General features: G+C 46.7%; 1 protein-coding gene across 2 annotated transcripts in view; it reads right to left on the bottom strand.

Moving 5' to 3' along the window:
* ARHGAP32 (Rho GTPase activating protein 32) overlaps positions 1-18,847 on the bottom strand; it is a 385,189-nt gene extending 366,342 nt beyond the window's left edge. Inside the window, exon 1 of one of the 2 annotated variants that reach the window (XM_030221202.1) lies at positions 18,751-18,847. In XM_030221202.1, the coding sequence (XP_030077062.1) occupies positions 18,751-18,785 (35 nt within the window). In that variant the 5' untranslated portion in view covers positions 18,786-18,847. The remainder of the gene's footprint in view (positions 1-18,750) is intronic. The other variant, XM_030221203.1, reaches the window with a different exon arrangement.
* Between the last annotated feature and the right edge of the window lie 8,168 nt (positions 18,848-27,015).

Genomic DNA, 27,015 nt, shown 5'->3' with positions numbered 1-27,015 from the left:
AACTTTCGTTATTAAGGTATCAGGAGGTTACAGCCCAAGGTCCACAACAGTTTTACTTACATATTAAGATGCAACATCCATAGATTCCAATGGCTAGCACTTGACTCCATTAAGGAACTGCCATTCCCCATACAAAATGTGTCAAATATCAAAACTATTTCTTTAGGCCCTTTCCCTTCCAGGGACCCAGCAACATACCATGGTCTTTGGATGCCTCAGATTCTTAAGAGCTTGGACCCCTTCCTCAACTCTTTTATATTGGCATTGTCTGTAATGGGTAAGGGTGAAGAGTTTAGTAGGTGGGTTTTGTGATTGTGTATTGTCTGGCTTTATGTTTTTTATGGACTTTATGTATATTTGATTTATGTAAGTTGCCTCGATTATATCACCTAAAGATTGTTTTAGTCACCCTGTTATGCCTATGTTAGTTTCCTGGTAATGATAAAAGTCACTATATTCACTTATGGGGATCAAATAGATTAACTAGAAGTACAGTCATGCATACACATCCTATATTGTGAATGATAAAAGGCAAACAACTAAAACTAATCCATGTCAAAGGTCATATTACTACAACTCAATGTCCTTCTGGGGAATCAAATTTCACCTTTGCTGAAGGAAAGAAGAAAACAATTCCCTGTTGACCTTATACCTACCCAATGCACCAATAGTCTGGATTTCCCTGCCAGGCTTAGCATAGTATCCCATCTTTTTTACCTGAATAAACTCACCTTGAACTGCAACTGAAAAGATGTGAGCTAAATCCAAATTATAAGAAAGCCTTAGAATCAGTTTTCCACTTTATTCCTAACCAGGCCTATTTCCTCTTATATGATTAAAAAGCACCACAATTAAGAGCTGCAATTTATCATCTTTACATCAGATTGAAAAGAGATTTCCAATCCTCAGTGGAAATATGAATTAAATTTGCCTCTAAATATATAGTTCTGCAACCAGTGCAAGCAGTAATGTGCTATCATCTGCTAATGCTTCAAGATGGCTTTACTCAGGGGCACAGAATACTGTAAAGGACATGGAGTGAGTAGTCAAAAGCCAAGCAACATTATCTGAGGAGACAGGGAGCATGGGTTTTACTAATCCAGTTACTTTCACTCAAGACTAACATAGTAGATGATGACAGATAAAGGTAGAAACACCCAATCCAGTCTGCCTCTAAGGTGGCCAAGGGTGTAGCTATTGCTCCATGCAGACTACCCCTCCCGCCATGCCTTCATTTAGGGTTGTATTGTTTCCTTCATCCTGTGAACTACCTTGTACAGCTATGTTTGGCTAAAGTGATATATAAAAGCTTTTAAGTAAATAAAGTACCACTTCATGCACCTAGAATCTAGAAATTGTTACCCCACCCCCAAGGCCTCCTCAGTCATTTCACTGCTATTTTCAGCTGAAGTGCTTTTAGGAATCCTCTGTGTATAATCAGAAGCCATTTTGGATCCCATCATTATTTTTGTCTCCCCCTGAGACCGCAAAGGGGAAGGACATGACTCGCTGATGAAAATGTGGGAAGGGTGAGGGATTTTAAATGCATCGACAGACCCTGCCTGATGATCCACCTGGTGTACTGTCTCTTTCGGCAATTCTACAGGAAGCCCTGGATTTTGCAACTTCTCTCTTGAACATGACGGCACAGCAGAACCGAACATGACAACAAAGCAGACCAGAGCATTGGTTCTGCGTCTCTATCACAGTATCCTTGGGGCTCTGGCCACCACCTTGTCACACTGTTTTGCTACCTTGACATCAGACACACCCTCCTAGGTCTCTCCTGGTCCATGTGGCTCTGGCCACAACCCTGTCACATTATCTTGCTGTCCTGAAATCATGAGACACTCTCTCCCAAGGTCTCTTCTCCTATTACACATACACCATGCTTGGATTTCTGTACTAGGTTCTTTGCATACTGTGAAAGTTTTTGGATCACTACAAAACAATTATTTAAAACAACTTATGTACATCAGTTTTGGATACCAACCAGGCTTCTTCTTCAGTCATGTGTTTTCAATTAGCACAGGTCAGATACATAGGAAAAGAGCATGAATTCAGAAAATATTTCATAATCACAATCTATAATAGTAAGGCTTCACTGATTTTTCATAGGGACCCCACAGTCAATGATGTTTTTCTCAGAGTACCCACACTGAATATGCATGGCATAAATTTGCATACATTGATAACCCAGTATACCTATAGTTACCACATTACTGTTTATTGCGGATATCCTGAAAACCTGACTGGCTATGAGGTTCCCAGAGCAGGTTTTCATGGTTTTGATTTATAGAGTAATTGCTAAATTGAATCCTTTAAATTATTAAAGGGCTTTAAAAAAAATCATGGGACTAAGTGCACCTATCGAGTAAGGAGAATAGAAGAGATGTCAGAATTGCTTTTCAGCAATTTCAAGCAAGTACATGGTACCACTGTGATAGAAGTCTCTATCAGCAGAAGAGCATCTGCAACCTAGGCATCTAACAGAAATTTCCAACAATTTACAAAAGGAGCGATCATGTTCATTTGAAACTTTAGCTCATCACAATCATCACAGTACTGCCTTCAATTTAAAGATTAGCAAACATTGTGAGTGAATTAAATATAGAATGTGTACACATTTCCAGATGTTGATCATTTTTACAGGCACCACCCCTTTTTTCTTCTCTTTTACCCGCTTATCACACCCTCTAATACTTGAAAAACCTAATTTACAAGTAGGATCTCTGGGGACACAATACACAAAACTCAATTGTCTACTAAGCAGGTCTACTAGGGTTCTACTACCTTCCATCATATAATGCACCCTTTCATTTGAGATCATGCTTTTCCAACTAATCAAAATAATGCATCTTATTTTGGAATTATGATTTATCTATAGCAGGGTTTCTCAACCCAGCCAGGAAGGTTTTCAGGATACTCACAATGAATATGCATGGCATAGATTTGCATTCAATGGATGCAGTGAATGCAAATTTATCTCACGAATATTCACTATGGATATACTGAACCCCCAGACTGGCCTGGTCACTGTTCCTTCCAAGCTGAGTGGGTGTCTTGCTACAGACAGGCAGGTTCCTTGGAGTTCTGCAGAACTTGCCTGTCCCTCACTATTAAAAATATGAGAGCAAAGCAGCAGCACCCCCCTCCCACCCACTCTCTCTGGCAGCACTGTAAGTAGAGGACTCGTACTTAGCTCAGAGAGAACAATGGGCTTGATTTGTCCCAAGGACAGAGTTGAGAATATCTGATCTAGAGGAATATGTATATGCTCAACTCTGATGAATTTAAAAACAGCAGTTCTCAGGCAGACACACCTCAAATTCATGCTATCCTTGATGACCCGATTTATCCATCCCATCTATCCCACCCAATTAATTTCAAACTACAGTCAAATGTCACACTGTATATAGTATCAATGCTACATATTTCTACAACACTACTAGATCCACTACAGACACAAAAAGAAAGGTCTTAATGGATGGATATTATAACCTAGACAAATCTAAACAACAATCAAATTTGACTGAAAACTCATTTCCAGGTCTATTCCTGAAAACTACAAAATAAAGCAGAGCTATATGTTCCTACAAAAAATATAAAGATGCTATAAAGTTATTAGGTAACACACGAGCACTAACATAATGAAGTATCATCTCTCCTTCTGTGGAGATAACTGGCTATCTCCCACTGAATATTAGCAGTTAGCCAGCTAAATGCTATTTAACCAGCCAGGAGCTGATTCTTGGCCGGTTAAATAGCACCGAATATCAGGGGGAGGGTGAATAAGGAGTCCCAGGATTTCCATTCTGATGCTGCTGCTGTAGCACAGCAGGGCCTGGAATGGCCACAAAAAGTAAAGGGAGGGTGATAGCCAATAAAGGAGAAGATGCAGTACAGGAAAGAGGCTGTAGAAGCAGGAAAAAGAGACAAGTATGAAGAGGCCTGGAGGAAAAGGTGGGCCGCACATTCAAATCAAGTTCATTTTTGTTCAAGTTAATTTTATTTGATATACTGCCCTTTAGTCAGGCCATCAAAGTGGTATTTTTTTTTATTTTTTTGTTACATTTGTACCCCGCGCTTTCCCACTCATGCCAGGCTCAATGCGGCGGGCAATGGAGGGTTAAGTGACTTGCCCAGAGTCACAAGGAGCTGCCTGTGCCGGGAATTGAACTCAGTTCCTCAGTTCCCCAGGACCAAAGTCCACCACCCTAACCACTAGGCCACTATATTTAATAAGATATTTTCTAAAAACAATGGCTGAAAAATAAAGGAAAACATTACAATACATAAAGAAACTTCTCTCTGAGGTATACCAGGTGATTTACATTAAAACCTTGACAATTATTACTATAGAGCGGATATCAAGCCCATATTGGTTGTCATTTTTGTAAATGTTGGCCACCGCAGGTAATAGCGAGCATTCTGCACCAGTACCTGGATTTGTGTGGCACTGACTGGCAGTGCTATTGAGTCATTGATGATATTTAGACCAAATAGCTAACCGGATAGAGAGAGGAGAAAGGCTGTCCTAACTTTATCCAGTTAACGGTCTGAATATTAATGCTAACTGGATAACCTAGGACTCCACCCAAACTCTACCCTCAAACCGCCCTGGCACTATCTGGTTAGCTCCACTGAATATTCCTCTGGCTGGCATAAGCGGCACCTGATAACTGAATGTCGTTGAATTTGGTTAGATTTTAAAATGTAGCTCACTCAGTCATAGGGAACCTGTGTAGCTCAACCAACAAAAGATAAGCTCTCTGGGGGTCAATATTCAGACCACGGGAGTTTGCCCGGCTAACTCCTGCAGTCACTGCTAAACCCGGATACTCAATGCCGAGCTGTTTCCAGTGACTGGCATTGAATATCCAGTTTATGTCTGGTCGGTTAGAAGATAACTATTTCAGACTTAGCCGGTTATCTTCTAACTGGCCAAAGATATCCCACATATTCACAAGCCAAATGTAGCCATTAAACTGGGGCTGATTATCGCCAGATAGTCAGTTATGAGGCATTTAAATGGCCAAGTGCCAATCCTGGCTGGTTAAATGCTTTTGAATATCAAGGGGTCTGTCTTATTCTTCAACCTGTTGCCACATATGCAGCAGTGTCCTGATAAGATTTGCCAAAAATCCTATGTAAAGTACATTACAATAATCCAGAAAGGAGCATGGTTATGGGCAGAGAAATGGGCATTCCAAAATTTAGGCACCTAGTGATAGAATATGGCCCAGCAGGCCTAAATCTATGCGCTGAGATTTACACCAGGTTTTCATTGGCGTAAATGGATGCACGCAGATATCTGCCCTGAAATATCAACTAAGCATACTCTATAATTGGCGCCTAAATCTAGGTGCTAATTATAGAATACGCTTAGTCAGCACTGATTTCAGCGCCAATTTGTTTTTTAGGTGCCATATTAAGAATCTCCTCTAAAGCGGTATAAATGCTCACGCCTAGGCTGTTAAATAAAATAAAATGTGTTACATGCATAACTGCATGCCCTGCCCACACTACGCTCAGACTCCAACCAGTACGCCCACCTTCCAGCACTGTTTTATAGAATAGTGCGTAGACGGACTATTGTTATTTACATGTTTGTGTGTGTGTGTGTATGTGTGTGTGTGTATGTGTGTGTATAGCGAATGCTACATACCTGTAGAAGGTATTCTCCGAGGACAGCAGGCTGATTGTTCTCACTGATGGGTGACGTCCACGGCAGCCCCTCCAATCGGAAACTTCACTAGCAAAGTCCTTTGCTAGCCCTCGCGCGCCCGCGCGCACCGCGCATGCGCGGCCGTCTTCCCGCCCGAAACCGGCTCGAGCCGGCCAGTCCAGTATGTAGCAAGACAATATACTTCAAGGGAAGACACAACTCCAAAGGGGAGGCGGGCGGGTTTGTGAGAACAATCAGCCTGCTGTCCTCGGAGAATACCTTCTACAGGTATGTAGCATTCGCTTTCTCCGAGGACAAGCAGGCTGCTTGTTCTCACTGATGGGGTATCCCTAGCCCCCAGGCTCACTCAAAACAACAACATTGGTCAATTGGGCCTCGCAACGGCGAGGCCATAACTGAGATTGACCTAAAAAATTTACCAACTAACTGAGAGTGTAGCCTGGAACAGAACAAACAGGGCCCTCGGGGGGTGGAGTTGGATCCTAAAGCCCAAACAGGTTCTGAAGAACTGACTGCCCGAACCGACTGTCGCGTCGGGTATCCTGCTGCAGGCAGTAATGGGATGTGAATGTGTGGACAGAAGCCCACGTCGCAGCTTTGCAAATTTCTTCAATGGAGGCTGACTTCAAGTGGGCTACCGACGCAGCCATGGCTCTAACATTATGAGCCGTGACATGACCCTCAAGAGCCAGCCCCGCCTGGGCGTAAGTGAAGGAAATGCAATCTGCTAGCCAATTGGATATGGTGCGTTTCCCTACAGCCACTCCCCTCCTATTGGGATCAAAAGAAACAAACAATTGGGCGGACTGTCTGTGGGGCTGTGTCCGCTCCAGGTAGAAGGCCAATGCTCTCTTGCAGTCCAATGTGTGCAGCTGACGTTCAGCAGGGCAGGAATGAGGACGGGGAAAGAATGTTGGCAAGACAATTGACTGGTTCAGATGGAACTCCGACACGACCTTCGGCAGGAACTTAGGGTGAGTGCGGAGGACTACTCTGTTGTGATGAAATTTAGTGTAAGGGGCCTGGGCTACCAGGGCCTGAAGCTCACTGACTCTACGAGCCGAAGTAACTGCCACCAAGAAAATGACCTTCCAGGTCAAGTACTTCGGATGGCATGAGTCCAGTGGCTCAAAAGGAGGTTTCATCAGCTGGGTGAGAACGACATTGAGATCCCATGACACTGTAGGAGGCTTGACAGGGGGCTTTGACAAAAGCAAACCTCTCATGAAGCGAACAACTAAAGGCTGTCCTGAGATCGGCTTACCTTCCACTTGGTAATGGTATGCACTGATTGCACTAAGGTGAACTCTTACGGAGTTGGTCTTCAGACCAGACTCAGACAAGTGCAGAAGGTATTCAAGCAGGGTCTGTGTAGGACAAGAGCGAGGATCTAGGGCCTTGCTGTCACACCAGACGGCAAACCTCCTCCAATGAAAGAAGTAACTTCTCTTAGTGGAGTCTTTCCTGGAAGCAAGCAAGATGCGGGAGACACCCTCTGGCAGACCCAAAGAGGCAAAGTCTACGCCCTCAACATCCAGGCCGTGAGAGCCAGGGACTGGAGGTTGGGATGCAGAAGAGCCCCCTCGTCCTGCGTGATGAGGGTCGGAAAACACTCCAATCTCCACGGTTCTTCGGAGGATAACTCCAGAAGAAGGGGGAACCAGATCTGACGCGGCCAAAAAGGAGCAATCAGAATCATGGTGCCTCGGTCTTGCTTGAGTTTCAACAAAGTCTTCCCCACCAGAGGGATGGGAGGATAAGCATACAGGAGGCCCTCCCCCCAATCCAGGAGGAAGGCATCCGACGCCAGTCTGCCGTGGGCCTGAAGCCTGGAACAGAACTGAGGGACCTTGTGGTTCACTTGAGATGCGAAGAGATCCACCAGGGGGGTGCCCCACGCCTGGAAGATCTGTCTCATCACACGGGAATTGAGCGACCACTCGTGAGGTTGCATAATCCTGCTCAACCTGTCGGCCAGACTGTTGTTTACGCCTGCCAGATATGTGGCTTGGAGCACCATGCCTTGACGGCGAGCCCAGAGCCACATGCTGACGGCTTCCTGACACAGGGGGCGAGATCCGGTGCCCCCCTGCTTGTTGACATAGTACATGGCAACCTGATTGTCTGTCTGAATTTGGATAATTTGGTGGGACAGCCGATCTCTGAAAGCCTTCAGAGCGTTCCAGATCGCTCGCAACTCCAGAAGATTGATCTGTAGATCGCTTTCTTGGAGGGACCACCTTCCTTGGGTGTGAAGCCCATCGACATGAGCTCCCCATCCCAGGAGAGACGCATCCGTGGTCAGCACTTTTTGTGGCTGAGGAATTTGGAAGGGACGTCCCAGAGTCAAATTGGAGCAAATCGTCCACCAATACAGGGATTCGAGAAAACTCGTGGACAGGTGGATCACGTCCTCTAGACCCCCAGCGGCCTGATACCACTGGGAGGCTAGGGTCCATTGAGCAGATCTCATGTGAAGGCGGGCCATGGGAGTCACATGAACTGTGGAGGCCATGTGGCCCAGCAATCTCAACATCTGCCGAGCTGTGATCTGCTGGGACGCTCGCACCCGCGAGACGAGGGACAACAAGTTGTTGGCCCTCGCCTCTGGGAGATAGGCGCGAGCCGTCCGAGAATCCAGCAGGGCTCCGATGAATTCGAGTTTCTGCACTGGGAGAAGATGGGACTTTGGGTAATTTATCACAAACCCCAGTAGCTCCAGGAGGCGAATAGTCATCTGCATGGACTGCAGGGCTCCTGCCTCGGATGTGTTCTTCACCAGCCAATCGTCGAGATATGGGAACACGTGCACCCCCAGCCTGCGAAGCGCCGCTGCTACCACAGCTAGGCACTTTGTGAACACCCTGGGCGCAGAGGCGAGCCCAAAGGGTAGCACACAGTACTGGAAGTGGCGTGTGCCCAGCTGAAATCGCAGATACTGTCTGTGAGCTGGCAGTATCGGGATGTGTGTGTAGGCATCCTTCAAGTCCAGAGAGCATAGCCAATCGTTTTGCTGAATCATGGGGAGAAGGGTGCCCAGGGAAAGCATCCTGAACTTTTCTTTTACGAGATATTTGTTCAGGGCCCTTAGGTCTAGGATGGGACGCATCCCCCCTGTTTTCTTTTCCACAAGGAAGTACCTGGAATAGAATCCCAGCCCTTCTTGCCCGGATGGCACGGGCTCGACCGCATTGGCGCTGAGAAGGGCGGAGAGTTCCTCTGCAAGTACCTGCTTGTGCTGGAAGCTGTAGGACTGAGCTCCCGGTGGACAATTTGGAGGTTTTGAGGCCAAATTGAGGGTGTATCCTTGCCGGACTATTTGGAGAACCCACTGATCGGAGGTTATGAGAGGCCACCTTTGGTGAAAAGCTTTCAACCTCCCTCCGACAGGCAGGTCGCCCGGCACTGACACTTGGATGTCGGCTATGCTCTGCTGGAGCCAGTCAAAAGCTCGCCCCTTGCTTTTGCTGGGGAGCCGCGGGGCCTTGCTGAGTCGCACGCTGCTGACGAGAGCGAGCGCGCTGGGGCTTAGCCTGGGCCGCAGGCTGTCGGGAAGGAGGATTGTACCTACGCTTGCCAGAAGTATAGGGAACAGTCTTCCTTCCCCCGAAAAATCGTCTACCTGTAGAGGTAGAAGCTGAAGGCTGCCGGCGGGCGAACTTGTCGAATGCGGTGTCCCGCTGGTGGAGAGACTCTACCACCTGTTCGACTTTTTCGCCAAAAATGTTATCCGCACGGCAAGGCGAGTCCGCAATCCGCTGCTGGATTCTATTCTCCAGGTCGGCGGCACGCAGCCATGAGAGCCTGCGCATCACCACACCTTGAGCAGCGGCCCTGGACGCAACATCAAAAGTGTCATAAACTCCTCTGGCCAGGAATTTTCTGCACGCCTTCAGCTGCCTGACCACCTCCTGAAAGGGCTTGGCTTGCTCAGGGGGAAGAGCATCAACCAAGCCCGCCAACTGTCGCACATTGTTCCGCATGTGTATGCTCGTGTAGAGCTGGTAAGACTGGATCTTGGACACGAGCATAGAGGAATGGTAGGCCTTCCTCCCAAAGGAGTCTAAGGTTCTAGCGTCTTTGCCCGGGGGCGCCGAAGCATGTTCCCTAGAACTCTTAGCCTTCTTTAGGGCCAGATCCACAACTCCAGAATCATGAGGCAACTGCGTGCGCATCAGCTCTGGGTCCCCATGGATCCGGTACTGGGACTCGATCTTCTTGGGGATGTGGGGGTTACTTAATGGCTTGGTCCAGTTCGCAAGCAATGTCTTTTTCAGGACATGGTGCAAGGGAACAGTGGACGCTTCCTTAGGTGGAGAAGGATAGTCCAGGAGCTCAAACATTTCAGCCCTGGGCTCGTCCTCCACAACCACCGGGAAGGGGATGGCCGTAGACATCTCCCGGACAAAGGAGGCAAAAGACAGACTCTCGGGAGGAGAAAGCTGTCTCTCAGGAGAGGGAGTGGGATCAGACGGAAGACCCTCAGACTCCTCGTCAGAGAAATATCTGGGATCTTCCTCTTCCTCCCACGAGGCCTCACCCTCGGTGTCAGACACAAGTTCACGGACCTGCGTCTGCAACCGCGCCCTGCTCGACTCTGTGGAGCCACGTCCACGATGGGGGCGTCGAGAGGTAGACTCCCTGGCCCGCATCGGCGAAGCTCCCTCCGCCGACGTAGTCGGGGAGCCTTCCTGGGAGGTGGCCGCGGTCGGCACCGCACGCGGTACCGACGTCGGGGACCTCAACCTGGGCGATGGGCCAGCCGGCGCCACGCTCGACGGTACCGGAGGCGCAAGCACCGCCGGTACCGGAGGGGTAGGGCGCAACAGCTCTCCCAGAATCTCTGGGAGAACGGCCCGGAGGCTCTCGTTTAGAGTGGCTGCGGAGAAAGGCTGAGAGGTCGATGCAGGCGTCGACGTCAGAACCTGTTCCGGGCGTGGAGGCTGTTCCGGGCTGTCCAGAGCGGAGCGCATCGACACCTCCTGAACAGAGGGTGAGCGGTCCTCTCGGTGCCGATGCCTGCTGGGTGCCGAATCCCTCGGCGACCCAGAGCTCTCGGTGCCGACACGGGGAGGAGACCGGTGTCGATGCTTCTTCGATTTCTTCCGAAGCATGTCACCGGAGCTCCCCGGCACCGACGAGGAGGACGTCGAATCCATCCGTCGCTTCCTCGGGGCCGAGACTGAAGAAGGTCGATCTCGGGGGGGCTGTACCGCAGGAGCCCTCAGGGTAGGAGGAGACCCACCCGAGGGCTCACCGCCACCAGCAGGGGAATGGACAGCCCTCACCTGCACTCCACCCGATGCACCACCGTCCGACGACATCAGCAGACGAGGTCCTGGTACCACCGACGTCGATGCAGCTATCCGATGTCTCGGCGCCGATGCAGAGGCCCGATGCCTCGATGCACTCGATGCAGGGGCGGCCGAGGAAGATGGTCTGGACGCTGACGACGTCGATGCACTCGAAGATCCCGGTGCCGATGCCGACGAAGAGCCCGAGAACAACACGTTCCACTGGGCTAGTCTCGCTACCTGAGTCCGCCTTTGAAGCAGGGAACACAGACTACAGTTCTGAGGGCGGTGCTCGGCCCCCAGACACTGAAGACACGACGAGTGTCGATCAGTGAGCGAGATAACCCGGGCGCACTGGGTGCACTTCTTGAAGCCGCTGGAAGGCTTCGATGTCATGGGCGGAAAAATCACGCCGGCGAAATCAAAAGCCGAAATGGCGAAATTTGGAGCACCAAAATTTAGAGGGAGAAAAAATCTCGACCGAGGCCGAAAAGAGGCCTACCCCGACGACGAAAGAAAACTTACCGGGGCAAAAAAGCTAGAAGTACGGGGAGGATTTACACGAAACCCGACGAGGGGTTTCCGGAGCACTTCCCGACTAGGACAAAGCTTTCCCGAAGGAAAAAAACACGTTCAAAACAAATTGGACGCGCGAGGTCGACTTTCCGGGGCTCGACACGGCGAAAACACGACCGTACCGAGTGCGGACAAAAGAAGACTGGCCGGCTCGAGCCGGTTTCGGGCGGGAAGACGGCCGCGCATGCGCGGTGCGCGCGGGCGCGCGAGGGCTAGCAAAGGACTTTGCTAGTGAAGTTTCCGATTGGAGGGGCTGCCGTGGACGTCACCCATCAGTGAGAACAAGCAGCCTGCTTGTCCTCGGAGAAATATATATATATATATATATATATATATATTACCCCTTTAATATCCAGTCTGTAGACCACACTGATCCAAAGTAGAAGTTCTGAATTGGTAAATATATGCCCAACTTAGATAAATTTCGTCCTGTGTTGGGCTGCTTCAGGGGCTGGAAATATCGCACTGGTGTGGAGTAGCTGCAAACACCAGGCTGGATAAAAGCATGCCTCTCTCTCACACAGACACAGGTTCTGCTGCAACAGAAACACTATGCATTCCCTTAAAGGTAAAAAACACTAAGGGCCTCTCACTAAAGCTTGGCGTGTGCTAACAGACATTAGCGTGCACTACATGCTAATGTCCGTTAGTGCATGCTAAGTTTGAGTAAAAGGGACCCTATGTTAGCTGACTAATGTTTTTTTTCTTTTAAACTAGTTGCAAAGTACTGACATCATGAAGTAGGCTGATAAGTGGTCTGAAAAGCATCTTTAGAAAACTCATCTTTGATAAGATTTGCTGCAAATCCTATGTAAAGTACATTATAATAGTCCAGAACACTGACAAAGGATAAGGCTCAACTAAAGGTTTTCACAACCCACAAAGAATCTAATCTGATCTGAACCTTGCCAGTAATGATCTAGATAGAATTATACAACATTCATAAGTTACAGCATGTCATTTGCTGGAAACAACAATAAAATGCATGTGTTAAGCCTAGGAAATAAAGAGAACAACTTTCCTCCGCCATCACTACTTACTGAAGAATAACAGCAGCCAATAAAAATCCAGCTGTTAGGAATGCAGTATTGTGATTAACTGCCTGCTTTCTGATCAATGATTTGCATTCCTTCACCCCAGAATGTGGAATGAGTGCGTGGGCTCATTTTTCACACCTACACTCCAACAGGTCACATGTGCGTCTCATTCAAAACTACTAATTTTTTGGACACTTTCCTTAAAATAAATTCTTACACGCTTTCCCCCAGAAGGCAAAAAGAATTACGTTTTTGCTTGGAGGAATTTTCTTCCTGCTTCCTTTTCCCAAAGAAGTCTCCTCTTCCTTCTTTATCACATATCATCCAACTCCCTTGCAGTTTTGACATATTTATTTGTACTGGGGCGGGGGGGGGAGTAAAAAGACATGTTGGGATGGGCCTGGTGACTCAGAGGAAATACTAGACTACTACCATATGGTGGAACCAGATCGGATCAGAAGCATTTTCAGCACTTAGCGAGTAAGAAATCATGATTATCAATAAGAGCAAGTCACCAAATTTTGAGCTATCGATAGAAGGTTCCAGAATAATTTCTGACCTGAAGACCATTACTGCAATGAACAGAGTAGGAATAGTGGGTGGAAAGTCTGGAATATTAAAATCAGGAGGAATAAACTCCTGGGTATTTGTGAATAAAGGCTCATGACATCAGAATCTCAGTACTTCTCAGTGACAAGGAAGAAAATACGTTTTTAAAAATTTTATCAGACATCAAATGAGTACAAGGAATATGCTTTCTTCCTTCCCCTTCTTCTATCTCCCCCTATTCGTGCTTGTCCTTATCCCTTCCATCAGTGTGTTCTCAACACACTTCCATCTCTCTATCTCTGCTCTTAAAAATGTTCAGTCTCGGAGCAACCCACCCATGTGGTTTTCAAGAATCAAGAGTCATCTGTCAGCTTTTTCCTTCACAATGCTTCCCTCATCTACAGTGGCTCACCTGCTGCAGCCTTCCCTTTCAGGCAATGGTGTTTCTCTGCCAAATTTGGCAGATCAAGTGACAGCATAGGAATCAAGTATGAGCATAAGACATGCAGGCATAGAAGCCAGCACTGTAGGTGCTGAGCACCCACACCACTGAGCAAGTTCCTCCATTGTGTGCAGGCAGGGATCACATGTACTATGCTTGGCACCCTCAACCATTAGGGCAGTAGTGTACCAGGCCTTAAAGTGCACTGTAGTTGGTCTCAATTCTCCTCCTTACCTGCTGCAGGTATACTGGGGATCTTTACAGGGAAGGCCATTTTCTAAGAAATTATCCTGGATTCTGGGCCAAACTTTGATGTGACATTCTTGGTAAATGGCAATATCTTTGGGGCAGAAACCTATTATATTAAAATGTTCTATTACATATTGTGTTGACATAGTAAGTAGTATGCTATGCCATATTTTGTACTGTTATTTGAATATTTTTACTGTTATAAGGAGAAATTAGACCTTACCTTCTAATTTGCTTTCCTTTAGTCCCTCTGGACCGGCCCACCTGCTGGAAGGCGTGTACAACCCATCAGTCCAACCCTGGGCCGGTCCGGAGGGACGCTAAGGAATTGTCTATTGCTTATGTTTGATTTATTCTTACTGTACACCGCCTTGAGTGAATTCTTTCAAAATGGCGGTAAACACATCAAGTAAATAAATAAATAAATAAATAAAATATATCCCGAATGCAGAGAACAGCATTCATTACTCCACAGGACACTTACCAGAGGGAGAGCCATATGAAAATGATTGCTTACTTCATGAAGTCCAACAATGAACTAGAGATGGCAAGTATGGAAATTAAATATTTTAAACTCACAAGGTTTTGGAGGCAAAAAACATGAGGCAACCACCACAGATAGGAATGCACACAACAGAAGTGGACTCCACTCCAGCTTACACACCTACAAGCTTTGTTGCTGAAGGTTACACTGATAACCAATTAAATGCAGTGATCAGGAGCAGCCAGAGCACATTACATCTAAAAGACCAATGCTAAATTCCTGGAGTTGCCTCTTATTTCTCAGGCAGCATGCTAAGAATAGGTACAACACAGGGCGTTTTCCAATCTGAGATGCTGCTGAACAGAAATACCAGTCAATTAGCCAATGCATATAGTTTCAGGATGGTTAAGAGGAGAGAGAAGCCAATCTATAGTAAATGCCAACATACAGAAGAGTAGGATGCACTAGGGGCATAGCTATGTGGGGCCACGGGGGCCTGGACCCCTGTAGATTTGCCCCTGGACCCCCCTGCCGATGACCCTCTCGACCCCCCCTCCCACCGCCAACCCGCTGTCGCCTACTTTTGCTGGCGGGGGACCCCAACCCCCGCCAGCCGAGGTCCTCTTCTTCCCAATTGGGAAGAAGAGGACCTCGGCTGGCGGGGGTTGGGGTCCCCCGCCAGCAAAAGTAGGCGACAGCGGGATGGCGGCAGGAGGAGGGGGGGTCGAGAGGGTAATCGGCAGGGGGGGTGTCAAAGTTGTTGGTGGTGGCGGGGGGGGGGGATTAGGCAATGGCAGGGGGGGTCAGCGGTGCCGGGGGGGGGGGTAAAATGTGCCCCCTCACTCGGGCTCTGGACCCCCCTCCTGACAAAGTCTGGCTACGCCCCTGGCCGATGCACAAAACCACATCAAAGCATCAGAAGAACAACGATGAGGGCTAGTACCTAGTACCATTATGCAATTGATGATGGTCTGAAATGATATATCAATGCAAGCTTACCACTTGACACAAATTACATATAGGACTAAATTCTATAAATGGTGCCTAAAAAATAATCAATGCTGGAAAAAAATAGAACTAAGAGCTATTCTATAAACGGCGTTTAAAGTTAGGCGCCATTTATAGAATAGCGCTTAGCGCCGGAAACTGCAACTACATTTAGATGCAACGATTTACACTAATGAAACCTTGGTGTAAATCCTTGCATCTAAACTAGGCACGGCTCCCCCTTTATAACATACCAAAGTGCATAAATTAAAGGAATGTATAAATTTATGCACATACATTTCAATTAAATCAAATTAGCACCAACAATTGCCTGTTAAAATCTCAATTATCGGTGCCCATTGGCTCGTTATTCAATTAAAATCAGGCGTGCGCACAAGTTTTAGCAACTTTAAAAGAATTTGGGAAAGTGCTGCATCTGTAACAAGGAAATACCAGGCCGACGAGAAAAAAACGGTCAATAGTGCCTTAATTTTGGCTTCAGCATCATGACAGCCATAGGAGTCAACTTCTCAAAGCAATGGAGGGTGCCAAATGCAACACAAATCACCCTTCCCTGGACATAGTAAACAAGTTTGCTCAATACTGGGGTTGCTCAAGCATCTACTGCTGCTGCAGAATCAAGAACCTATAGCATCAAACATTAGTGGGGAGTAAGAGAGCCGAGGGCCACTCAAAGAATAAAATGAGAACAGCAGGTTAACAAGAAGTAGGAAGCCTAAAACATTCACTGAAACTGGTGGGAGGTATCATGGCTGCCCACTTTTCTTTAAATACTTGACATTCTTTCTGTTTTGAGGAGTGGCCTAGTGATTAGAGAGCAGAGAACAGGGAAGCTGGGGCTCAAATCCTGCTTCACCCACTGATGTTTCTTGTGACCTTGGCCAAATCACTTATCCTCCAACACCCCCCCCCAGGTAACAACGGGGAAGGCGCTTGCCAACTCTACCTCACAGTACAACACCCTGAGCACAGAAAGGCAAGTATCAATCTAAAACCCAAATTTAAACATATGCATTGTACATCTCATTAGTGCAAAGTAAGAATTATCAGTCACCTTCATCATTTATATGCATTTGGTAAAGAAACAATGTTACACTGAACAGGATCTTGTAAATAAGCAACAATACCCATATTTCATCAAAATAAGAAACATTTAAAATCCTTAACACAGCACCGGAGAAAAACTATATGAGCCAGGCACCTTTCACTACAATGGGTTTTTTTTTTCTTTTTTAATTGGGATTTATTAACCACCTTTATGAAGAGATTCACCCAAGGCGGTGTACAGCAGGTACAGTTTAACATAAAACTTACAATTTTGCTCACAGCATAACAATAGTAAAATTATCTACAGATACCCATATATTCCTATGGGTAACTCTAGCGTTGGCACACTAAAAACGCTAGTGCACCTATAGCGAGGCTTAGTAAACAGTGACCCAAGTATAAACATAAATACAACTAACAAGGTAAAATTGAACCCTAATAACTACCATGAACCAGGATCAAAAATATATACATTTAACAGCAGAAATGTCCAAAGCATATGTGTGTGCGCATGGGTGCACTGAAGAAGATATGGTAGGCTGGATATGTTTAATTCTTTTCAGCCACAATTTGGAGGTATTTTTCCAAGACACGCTGATCCTGGTTATACCCCTCTGCTTGCACTGGCCTGTGGCTCCGGTTTCCCTTCTAAAAGCAAAAGCAGAACTGCAAGTGCACGTGTGCAAAAGGTAAAAATCAATCTGAACTGGAACCAGCTGGAAACCTTCAGCCCACAGATTTACTGCCAGGGATCACAATAAAAGTTACCCAGTTCCAGGAGAGACATTTTAGACCAGTCCCGGATCTCTGCCAACCTGATCTTTGTGCATTATGGCAGCTGCAGCACTGATTTCAATGGGTAGAATCAGGGACTACAAATACCACACTGCTTTGGGATGTCAGTTTAAAACCAGGGCTGGCCAAAAAGTCCTCCTCCTCCTCCTCAAACTGGAGAACTTGGCAGCTCTGAAAAACACTCATCACATACTGGGTGCAGCACAGTGTTGGGAGGCATTCGCTGTACACCCAGAGGTACATGTGCCAAAAGGAGGTGGCGCCTGCCGCCACATGAGCTTGCTAGTTAATTAGCATGAGTCCACATTACACCAGCGTATCCGTCATCTCATGCCACCGGCAACTTGCATAATCTGTTTCAGCAAAGCAGCAGGCCAAGCAAGTCAGAATCAAACCAAGGAGGAGGAAGAAATCAGGAAGAACATGAAAGTTATTCTTTTCTTTTTTCCTCCCAATAGTATCTACACCCATTCGTTTCTGAACTTCTCTGTTGTTAAACATGTGAAAAGTACAATCAAGCAGTACAGAAAAAATTTTACTGTTCTTACTGTACCCCCTACTGACCACTGGAAAATCCCAACCAAAGGCAAGCGAATAGCCCCTCTCCCTCTTCTCCTCCCAGGGCCCGCACAACCATTAGCCAAAACTAGGCAGTTGCCTGGGGTGCAGCTTCTTAGGGGTAGCAAGAAGCTGCTGCAATCAGAGCAAAACAGTAGCAGCCATCACTGCACACTTCTTCTACCTGCGGGGGGGGGGGGGGGGGTTAATATTCCATTTACCTGGAATATTTCAAAACTCCCTCCAATTTATATTTAATGTTTAAAATCATGATGTCAATTCTGCGTTTTTACTGGATTGTTGTGATCATTGAGTTTAATTAGCAAAATCTTATGGGGGAGAGAGGTAGACTATGGGCCAGAATGTTGAGGGGTGGTTACGTGGTATAAAGCTTAAGTTTGCCTAGCCCCCCCCCCCCCCCTTCAAAAAATGAATCATTTTTAAACTTGTTTTTAAGTTCTCTATATAATAATTAGGTTGATGAACCAGCATAAACAGAACAGATTTCAAGTGAATCAAAACAATAAACACACAAACGCAAAACCATTCCCAGCACCTTGTTTCAGAATATTTTCTCTTTGCAGGATCACTTCAAGAGCCCAGGTTACTGTCTTTCTTCCTTGCAAATGAACGGGACTTCTAAATCATCAGACCTTTCACATCCCACACAGAATTTGCTGGAATGAGTGTGTGAAAGGAGAAAGAAAGCACCGTTGTGCTCTGCCTACTTTCTCCAATGCCACCACAGTTTGCTGTTAAGCCCCAGTAATGACAAACAATATTTCATTTGCCCAGAAAAGCGAGACATACAAACTCGATACTTTTTTTGCATTAGCCTCTTCTGAATGATTAGCTTTGCTCTCTGAAGATCCTTAGACTTTAAAGGTTTAATAAATATTGCTGGCTGAGCTTGCAACATTCACGTTTCTCCTCTAGCTTGCAAAGAAAAAAATATTTGTAAATGATTCTTCGGTATGAGAAAGTAAAAGCTCAGCTTAGCATGATGTACTGACAGCACTGACCTCTCGGATTCATCAGGCATGTTCCCGGTTCCCATGGCTTGTGCAGCGGAAGCTGATCTGTAGACACTGGGAAGAGATGCAGCGGCTGCTGTCCCTCCCTCCATGTTGCACAGTCACTGCAAGAGCAGCTTGCTAGAAAGGTAGGGGGGGTGAGAAAGTGTGTGTGTGTCAGGGGTGAGGGGTGGGGGGGGGGGGTGAGCAAGAGAACGTGCAGCAGCAGGGAAAGAGAGAGAGAGACTGAGCAGCACGCCAGGAGAAGAGAAAGGGAGAGTGGGAGGAAGCAAAAGGAAGCGTGGGTGAGAATAAGTGAGAGCGAGATGCTGACAGAGAAAGGAAGAAGGAGAAAGCAGGACAGAAAAACGAGGAAGAAGGCAAAAAGAATGAAAACAGGCACAGCCTAAAAGAGCTAGGAACCAGCAGCAGGAGACAGACAGGTGATCTGAGGTAGAAATCTCCTTCTCTCTTTTACACAATGGAGGGCGGAGGGGGGGGGTAATTTTATATCAGGACACCTATGTGAGAAGTCCAGGAAGGCAACCATAGGCACCAATGCGCCTTTGTAAAATAGACACCCAGAAGCAGCCACAAGAGTGTACAAATTCAAATGCACAAATGTAGACCTGCTTTGGCATATTTTTACAAATATGTGCATACATTGCAACTCTGCTTCTACACTGCCCAAACTATGCCCAGTGGCGTACCAAGGGGGGGGGGTGCGGTCCGCCCTGGGTGCACACCGCTGGGGGGGGGTGCCGCTCGCCTGTCCGCTACGTTCGTTCTGTGCTCCCTCTGCCCCAGAACAGGTTACTTCCTGTTCCGGGGCAGAGGGAGCATGGAAACGAACGAAGCGGACAGGCGCGCGGCACCCCCCTCCCCCCCCCCCAGCGGCATGCACCCGGGTGGGGTCCTTTCGCCGGGGGGGGGGGGCGCATCGGCAATCCGCCCTGGGTGTCAGCCCCCCTAGGAACGCCACTGACTATGCCCCACGGAACACCTACGCACAGATCCAATAAAAATACATGAACTCTTTCCACGTCTACTTTCTTTCATATGTCTGCGGTTGCACTATATTCTGGAAGCTCTTTGAAATGTGGAAAACGCTTTAGAAAGTTATCCTCAGTACATAATGAGCTGTATTCAGTAAGTGGCCCTTAAAATTCAGCGCCAAGTGCTTTTTCTATAAAGGGCACTCGTATTTTATAATCAGTGCCTAGATTTAGGGCCTACTCTTAGTTGATATTTCAGCACCTAACTCTACATGCATTCATTTACACCAACGAAAATGTGGTGTAAATCCCAGTGCGTAGATTTAGGCGTACTGAGCCATATTCTATAACTAGGTGCGTAAATTTCAGAACGCCCACGAAACACCAATTTCCCCACCCATAACCATGCCCTTGTTTGCCTGCTCGCATTAGAAATTTGGCGCACTTCGTTACAGAATACGCTTAGCGAGTTGTGCGCCTAAATTCTAATCAGTGCCAATTAGTACTCATTATTGCTTGTTAAGTGCGGTTATCAGCGCTCATTAGCTTATTAAGCTTGTTAACTTATGCACATTGTTAAAGAATTTGTGCCAATGGGCACAATGTATAGAATCCGGGTGTAAGCGCTGACCGGAAACATTCAGCGGGAAATAAATGGCTATCTCCTGCTGAATATTCGTGGCTAGCCAGTTAAGTATCATTTAACCGGCCAAGAGTCATTCCTGGCTGGTTCAATTGCACTGAATATTTGGAGGGTTAAGTTTAAGGTGGTGGTAAGACAACCAGGCAACTATGTCAGATGTACAGGCTGAGATTTGGCACTGGATGTTTGGTGAAATTTCTAATGTAAAAAGGTATACTGGGGTGTCACTAGTCTAAAAATTGTACTGAATACCTTAGGAGGCGATCAGAGTGTCAAGATAACACATGGAGACATAAAGGGCCAGATTCTTTATATGGCGCCTAGATTTGCATGCCGAAATCCAGGAGCATTCTAAAACTACACACGTAACAATTGGCTCAACAAGCCAAACACAGTAACACAGTAGGTGACGGCAGAAAAAGACCTGTACAGTCCATCCAGTCTGCCCAACAAAAACTACTACTTTGTATGTATACCTGACCTTGATTTGTATCTACCATTTTCAGGGCACAGACCGTAGAAGTCTGCCCAGTACTAGCCACGCCTCCCAACCACTAGCGTTGCCACTCAATCTCCGCTAGGCTTCTGAGGATCCATTCCTTCTGAACAGGATTCCTTTATGTTTATCCCACGCATTTTTGAATTCCGTTACCGTTTTCATCTCCACCACCTCCCGCGGGAGAGGCATTCCAAGTATCCTCCACTCTCTCCGTGAAAAAATACTTCCTGACATTTTTCTTGAATCTGCCCCCCTTCAACCTCATTTCATGTCCTCTAGTTCTACCGCCTTCCCGTTTCCGGGTTAATACCTTTCAAATATTTGAACATCTGTATCATATCACCCCTGTTTCTCCTGTCCTCCAGGGTATACATGTTCAGGTCAGCAAGTCTCTCCTCATATGTTTTGTAATGCAAATCCCATACCATTTTTGTAGCTTTTCTTTGCACTGCTTCAATTTTTTTTACATCCTTAACAAGATACGGCCTCCAAAACTGAAGTATTCTGTAAAGTGCGCTCTGTGTGGAATGGTCTCTATAGAGTACTAGCTTAGTGCGTAGTTCACGCCTAACTTTGGTCGCGATCATTTACACCTGCTAAAGGCTGGTGTAAATGCTGATGCCCAACTAATTGCAGTTAGGCATGGAAATGTAAGTTTTCTGTAACACTGTGCCTAAATTCTGGGAACGCCCCTGCCATGCCCCCTTTGTAGTTGTGTGCTATCAAATTTAAATCCGCATGCTATAAAATAAGGTGTAAGGCAGATCTATGCATAGCTCTTAATTACTGCCAACTAAGTGCTTGTTACTGCCAGTTATTGATTGTTAATGCCTATTTAGCCGATTACTTTGTGGGTAGGTCTGCGATATGCACCCAAAATCGAACACCTAATTTTCGGCAACCTATATAGAATCTGAGGGATACCAACTAGAAGCAATCCCATTCACAGCTGTCATCAGTTCCATATCAGGTCTGCATGTCCAATGCAACCCTGCGAGTGATGGCAAACCCTTCGAAGTTCACTCCAGTACAGGGGGTGCAGACCATCTGTCTAACCTTTAAGTATTTCTTTGATGATTTATTACTGAAGCACAAGCTCTTGCAGTTGCTGACTTTCACCTACTCAGTTCCAAACCTAAGAAACAGAGTTTTTAACTGCACTTAGCAAGCAATAATGAGCACTAATTAATAATAATTGCAAGTTACGTGCACAACTCGGTAAGCGCATTCTATAATGAACTGCGCCTACATGGTGAAGAGCGCAATTCAAAATAAATGAGCAGTTCAAAAGGGACGTGTTTATGGGCGTTTTGTGGGTGTTCCAAAATTTACACATATAGTTACAGAAATATGGCGCAATCTGCCTAAATCTATGCGCCACGATTTACACCAGGTTTTCATTGGTGCAAATGGGTGTGCGCAGATTTAGGCGCGATGATATCGACTAAGCATATTCTATATACTGCATGTACATACATACATAGTAACATAGTAGAATACACTTAGGCAAAACTGAATTCCGTGTGGATTTTTTAGGCACTGTATATAGAATCTGGCCCAAAGGGGGGGAATTTAGTTAAGGTTGCTCAAACTTAGACACCAGGATCACGCACGCTAAGCACAAATTCTCTAAAGAAAGCTCTGTGTGACACGGTCTATACAGAATACTGCTTAGTGCAATTTTGCGCCTAATTTTGGGTACAGCACTTACGTTAGCCAAAGGCTTGTGTAAAAGCTCACGCCCAAATACCATCAGTTAAGTTCATGAATGAAGGTATTCTAGAACCGTAAGCCTAAACCCTGGGAGTACCCCTGACCCCTCCCATGCACCTCCCCTGTCCACAACATCTTTGGAGTTGTGCATGAGATAAGTTAGGTGCACAATTTATAGAATAAAGGCATAGACCAGATCCGCACGTGACTACGACTGACTGCCAATTAGCACTTAACACCAATAATTGTCGCCTATTTTGCCAATTACTTTACGCATGGATCTGTGATATACGCCCAAAACTGCATGCCCAACTTTGGACAACCTACACAGGATCTGTGGGGAAAATGGCAATTCTATAAACCAGGCAATAACATAAAACCCGTTGCACATGGAAATGTTTAGAATACTAGCAATATACGCACATAGGTGCAACTCTTACACTTGTACATGAAACCTAAGCACTAGACTGCAAATACTTGCTTAATGTACACAGCACAGGCCTAATACTCGACCGGAAGTGATCAGCATTTTACTTGACCACTGCCTGTGTTAAGCCCGGAAATTCAATGCTGGGCCATGTCCAGGCACCAGCACTGAAATTCCATATTCGGGAAGCCAGCTAATGCATAGCTGGTTAAGTCGATATTCAACATTTAACCAGCTATGGGTTACTGCATAAAGACAAGACTGACTTTTATGTGATCCTGTTTATGTGGTTAACCTGGCTGGTTAAGTTCTGAATATCAGCAGTTAAGCAGCCAAGTGATGACTCTGCCCCTGCAACGCCCCCATAATAGCCAGATTTCAGTTCAGTGCTAACCAGTTATTTTCAGTACCACTATCTGGTTAAGTGCCGCTGAATATGACCAGTTAGCCCATTTCAAACCATTCAACAAGTAGACCTATCATACAGATACCCCAAGTCAAGCCCCCCCCCCCCCCCCCACCTAGGGTACTGGCCACCCCAGAACATATGCACTAATTAGTAGGCCCAAATAGGAAGGTGTGTTTTCATAAAGTACCTTATGGACTACAACAGTGTTTTTCAACCAGTGTGCCATGGTTACTCTCTAAGTGTGCTGTGACAGAGAGGATCCTGTGGGAATCTCCTCTTGCCTGCCCTCTCCCGGCTCTGCAGCTATGTGCACGGCGCTGTGGCACTCCCTGCTTTCTTCCTCCTTCCAGCTTCTTCACGCCTCTTGGTGTGCAGCAGGGGTTGGGGGCACCACTGTTCGACAGACGCCAAGGCTGGGGTGCGGCCCCGAGGCAGGGAAGAAGCTGCGATCAGCTCTCAGCAACAAGTACCGCCTCTTCCTCCACCCTTCAATAATTCAGTGCAACCATACTTGCTCTCTATTAGGCCTGATGCAGTAAGGCTCAAACTGACATGTGCACAGGCCAATAGCGTCAGAGGTCACCTGATCTACTGGTGCATGCATGTGTCAATTTCCACATGCAGCTGACCCGTGTATGTGTCAATGTGAGCTTTGCTGCATGAGCCCGGAGGGAGAGCAAGTGTGGCGCTGAACTATTAAGGGAGTTCTCAAAGGACTTGCACAGTGCCAGTTAACCATGGCTTGCCACTAAAGCAGTAGGACGGTGATTGTTTAATGTTCTGAATCTGAGATGAGGACTGATAGGATTGTGCCTCCCCTTCCTCCACTTCTGATTTATACATATGTGGATGGAGTGTGGATACAAGGAGGGGGGCTGGAAATAAAGGTGGATGGAGTGTGGGTGAACGGAGGGCGCAGGAAAAATATGGATGGTATGTGTGTGCAGGGGGGGCTGGTATAAAGATGGATTGTTTGTATTGTAAAGGGGTCCGCTTCCTCCACTCTGGGTTGGGGCCGGCAGCCCGGTTAGGCTCACAGGTTTCCATCAAAGAACCAGACTGCCATACGGACTTAGGACTAAAGTGCTTTATTCTCAATTCAGTTCCACTCTCAAAATTGAAATGCAGTTCAGAAACAGGGTTCAGGCCGGGTTCACAATTCCAGCCAACATTCAGTTCCTTAACAGTTCAGGCCCACTTCCTTTGCACTACCTCCCCTCTCCCTCAGAAGGGCTCAGTCAAAGTTCAGCCTGCTGTTCTATGCATCCCAATAATTCAAGCCTTTCACAAAGTCTCTTCAAAGGAAACCACTACTTAAAGCCCCTGTCCTCTTCACAGCACCCAGGACGACCCTGTACCAAACAGGGCTGGCAGCTTTCCTCCTACCTCACAGCACCACACCCCTGTGGCCTCTCACACTGCCTTCATGTGCTGGACAGGGAAACATTTACATTCTCACACTCCATGGCAGCTTACTCTCCCCCCCCCCCCCCCCCCCCCCACCAGGGAAGCTCCAGTGGCAGGCCCTTTCCATCCTCCACCTACTCCATGGCAGCTTCTCTCTCAATCAGTTTCCTCTCCCTCCTGGTGGCTAGGAGGCACCCAGAAATCTCTCCCCCCCCCTCACAGCTGGAGGGAATTATATACCTCTAGTGGGGAAGGGAGTAACTGGCTCCCCTAGCACTGAGCCACTGCTCCCCCTGCTGGGGTTGGAAATCCATTCCACCCTTTTGGGGCTACCCTCCTCTCTCCTGCTTGCAAGGGCTTCTGGGAACCGTAGTTCAGGGATTAGCTGCTTCTCTGTGGGGCCCCAAGTGCTAGCTTTGTCACAGTGTGTGCAGGGGGGGCCTGGAAAAAAAGGTGCATGGAGTGTGCGTACAGAGGGGAGAGGGACTGGAAAAAACATGGATGTAATGTAGAGGACTGGAAAAGGTGTATGGAGGGTGGTGCAGGGAGGGGGCTGAAAACAATGGTGGATGGAGTGTGAGGGATGGAAAAAGGTGGATGAGGTGGGTGTGTTTGCACGCGCACCATGGGAATGGGGTAAAGTTCTGCATGAAAGTGTATGGGGAAACTAAGGGGAGGGGAGATGGGGGAGATTTCATGCCTGGAGGAGATGCCAGCCCTTATGGTAGGGAAATTCTACACAAAAAATTTTTAAATATAGTATGCAGAATTTTGCAAAATTTTCATTTTTTTGTGTGTGCAGAATTCCCCCTGGAGTATCGGACAAGATCCCCAGAACCCTACTGTTGGTTTTGTAGTGCTCCTTGGGCTGCTCCCCTACCTCCTGCTGCTTTACTTTTCTTTGTTGTGCGTAAGATTTTTGCAAATAGACTTTTTCATGTATGCAGTCATACTTGTGTATATACTTGATACTAAACTCAGAGGTGGTGTGTATGTGTCTGCGGAGAAAGGGATTGGAGAGGGTAAAGAGGGTGATCCTGCCTTCTGGCAAATGCCAAAGCTGCATTTCTCTTCCTCATTATTGGGAACATTGTAGTTTATATTGTGTATCTGTGTTTTGTTAGTACAAAACTAAAAGTGAATTAATATACTGAAAGTTAGCCTGTTGTTGAGACTGGCTATTTTTTTTAACATTACATAAGCAAGATCTTCCTGCAAATTAATAATGTATTTCTGGCTTGTGCTTAGGCTCTTCTAATGACACACCCATAGGCGCCCCGTATAAGAGGCTTGGGGAGGCTAAGCCTCCCCAGCCCAATCGTCGACTTCCGCTTGTGGTGCAGCCCACCCTCCCGCCCCGCGCATTTTCATCTTTTATTTCCGTGGCAGCGACGTCAATGAAGAAAAAGACTACAGGCTCGCCGCCAGCTTCTCCCTTCTCTCTGCACACAGTGTCCCGCTCTCGCGGAAACAGGAAATGCATCACCGCAGAAGGCGGGACACTGTGTGCAGAGAGAAGGGAGAAGCTGGCGGCGAGCCTGTAGTCTTTTTCTTCATTGACGTCGCTGCCACGGAGCGTATGGAGGTAAGCTCCGCCCCCTTTAGCCTCCCCAAACAGTTGGGCTACCGACCGTCTATGGACACACCTTAAACCACTGCAGTGTATGTACCTATTTTTTTAATTAGAAAAAAATATGCATTGTTTGCTCTACCTTGGTTTGAAAACTCTGGGGGAGGGGTAAGATTTTAAGATGTGATGGCCTTTGGCAGACAGGTACGCAGTACATTGCTGCTGAGTGTATTAAGCCAAGAGGTCTGAAGTGTTTGTAATATTAGTTTACCATGCTGAACCATTATTTATTTATTGGGATTTATTAACTGCCTTTATGAAGCAATTCACCCAAGGTGGTGTACAGAAGGCACAGTTTAACTCAAACTTACAATTTTGTTACCAGCATAACAACAGTAAAATGAACAAGTACATAAGTACATAAGTATTGCCATAATGGGAAAGACCAAAGGTCCATCGAACATCCTGTTTCCAACAGTGGCCAATCCAGGTCACAAATACCCGGCAAGAAGCCCAAAAATGTACAAAACATTTTATACTGCTTATCTCAGAAATTGTGGATTTTCCCCAAGTCTATTTAATAACGGTCTATGGACTTTTCCTTTAGGAAG

This window comes from Microcaecilia unicolor, chromosome 12 (genome assembly GCF_901765095.1).
Source record: "Microcaecilia unicolor chromosome 12, aMicUni1.1, whole genome shotgun sequence".
Classification (NCBI taxonomy): domain Eukaryota; kingdom Metazoa; phylum Chordata; class Amphibia; order Gymnophiona; family Siphonopidae; genus Microcaecilia; species Microcaecilia unicolor.
Note: the sequence above shows the minus strand (reverse complement) of the source record. Positions and strands in the feature narration are given on the sequence as shown.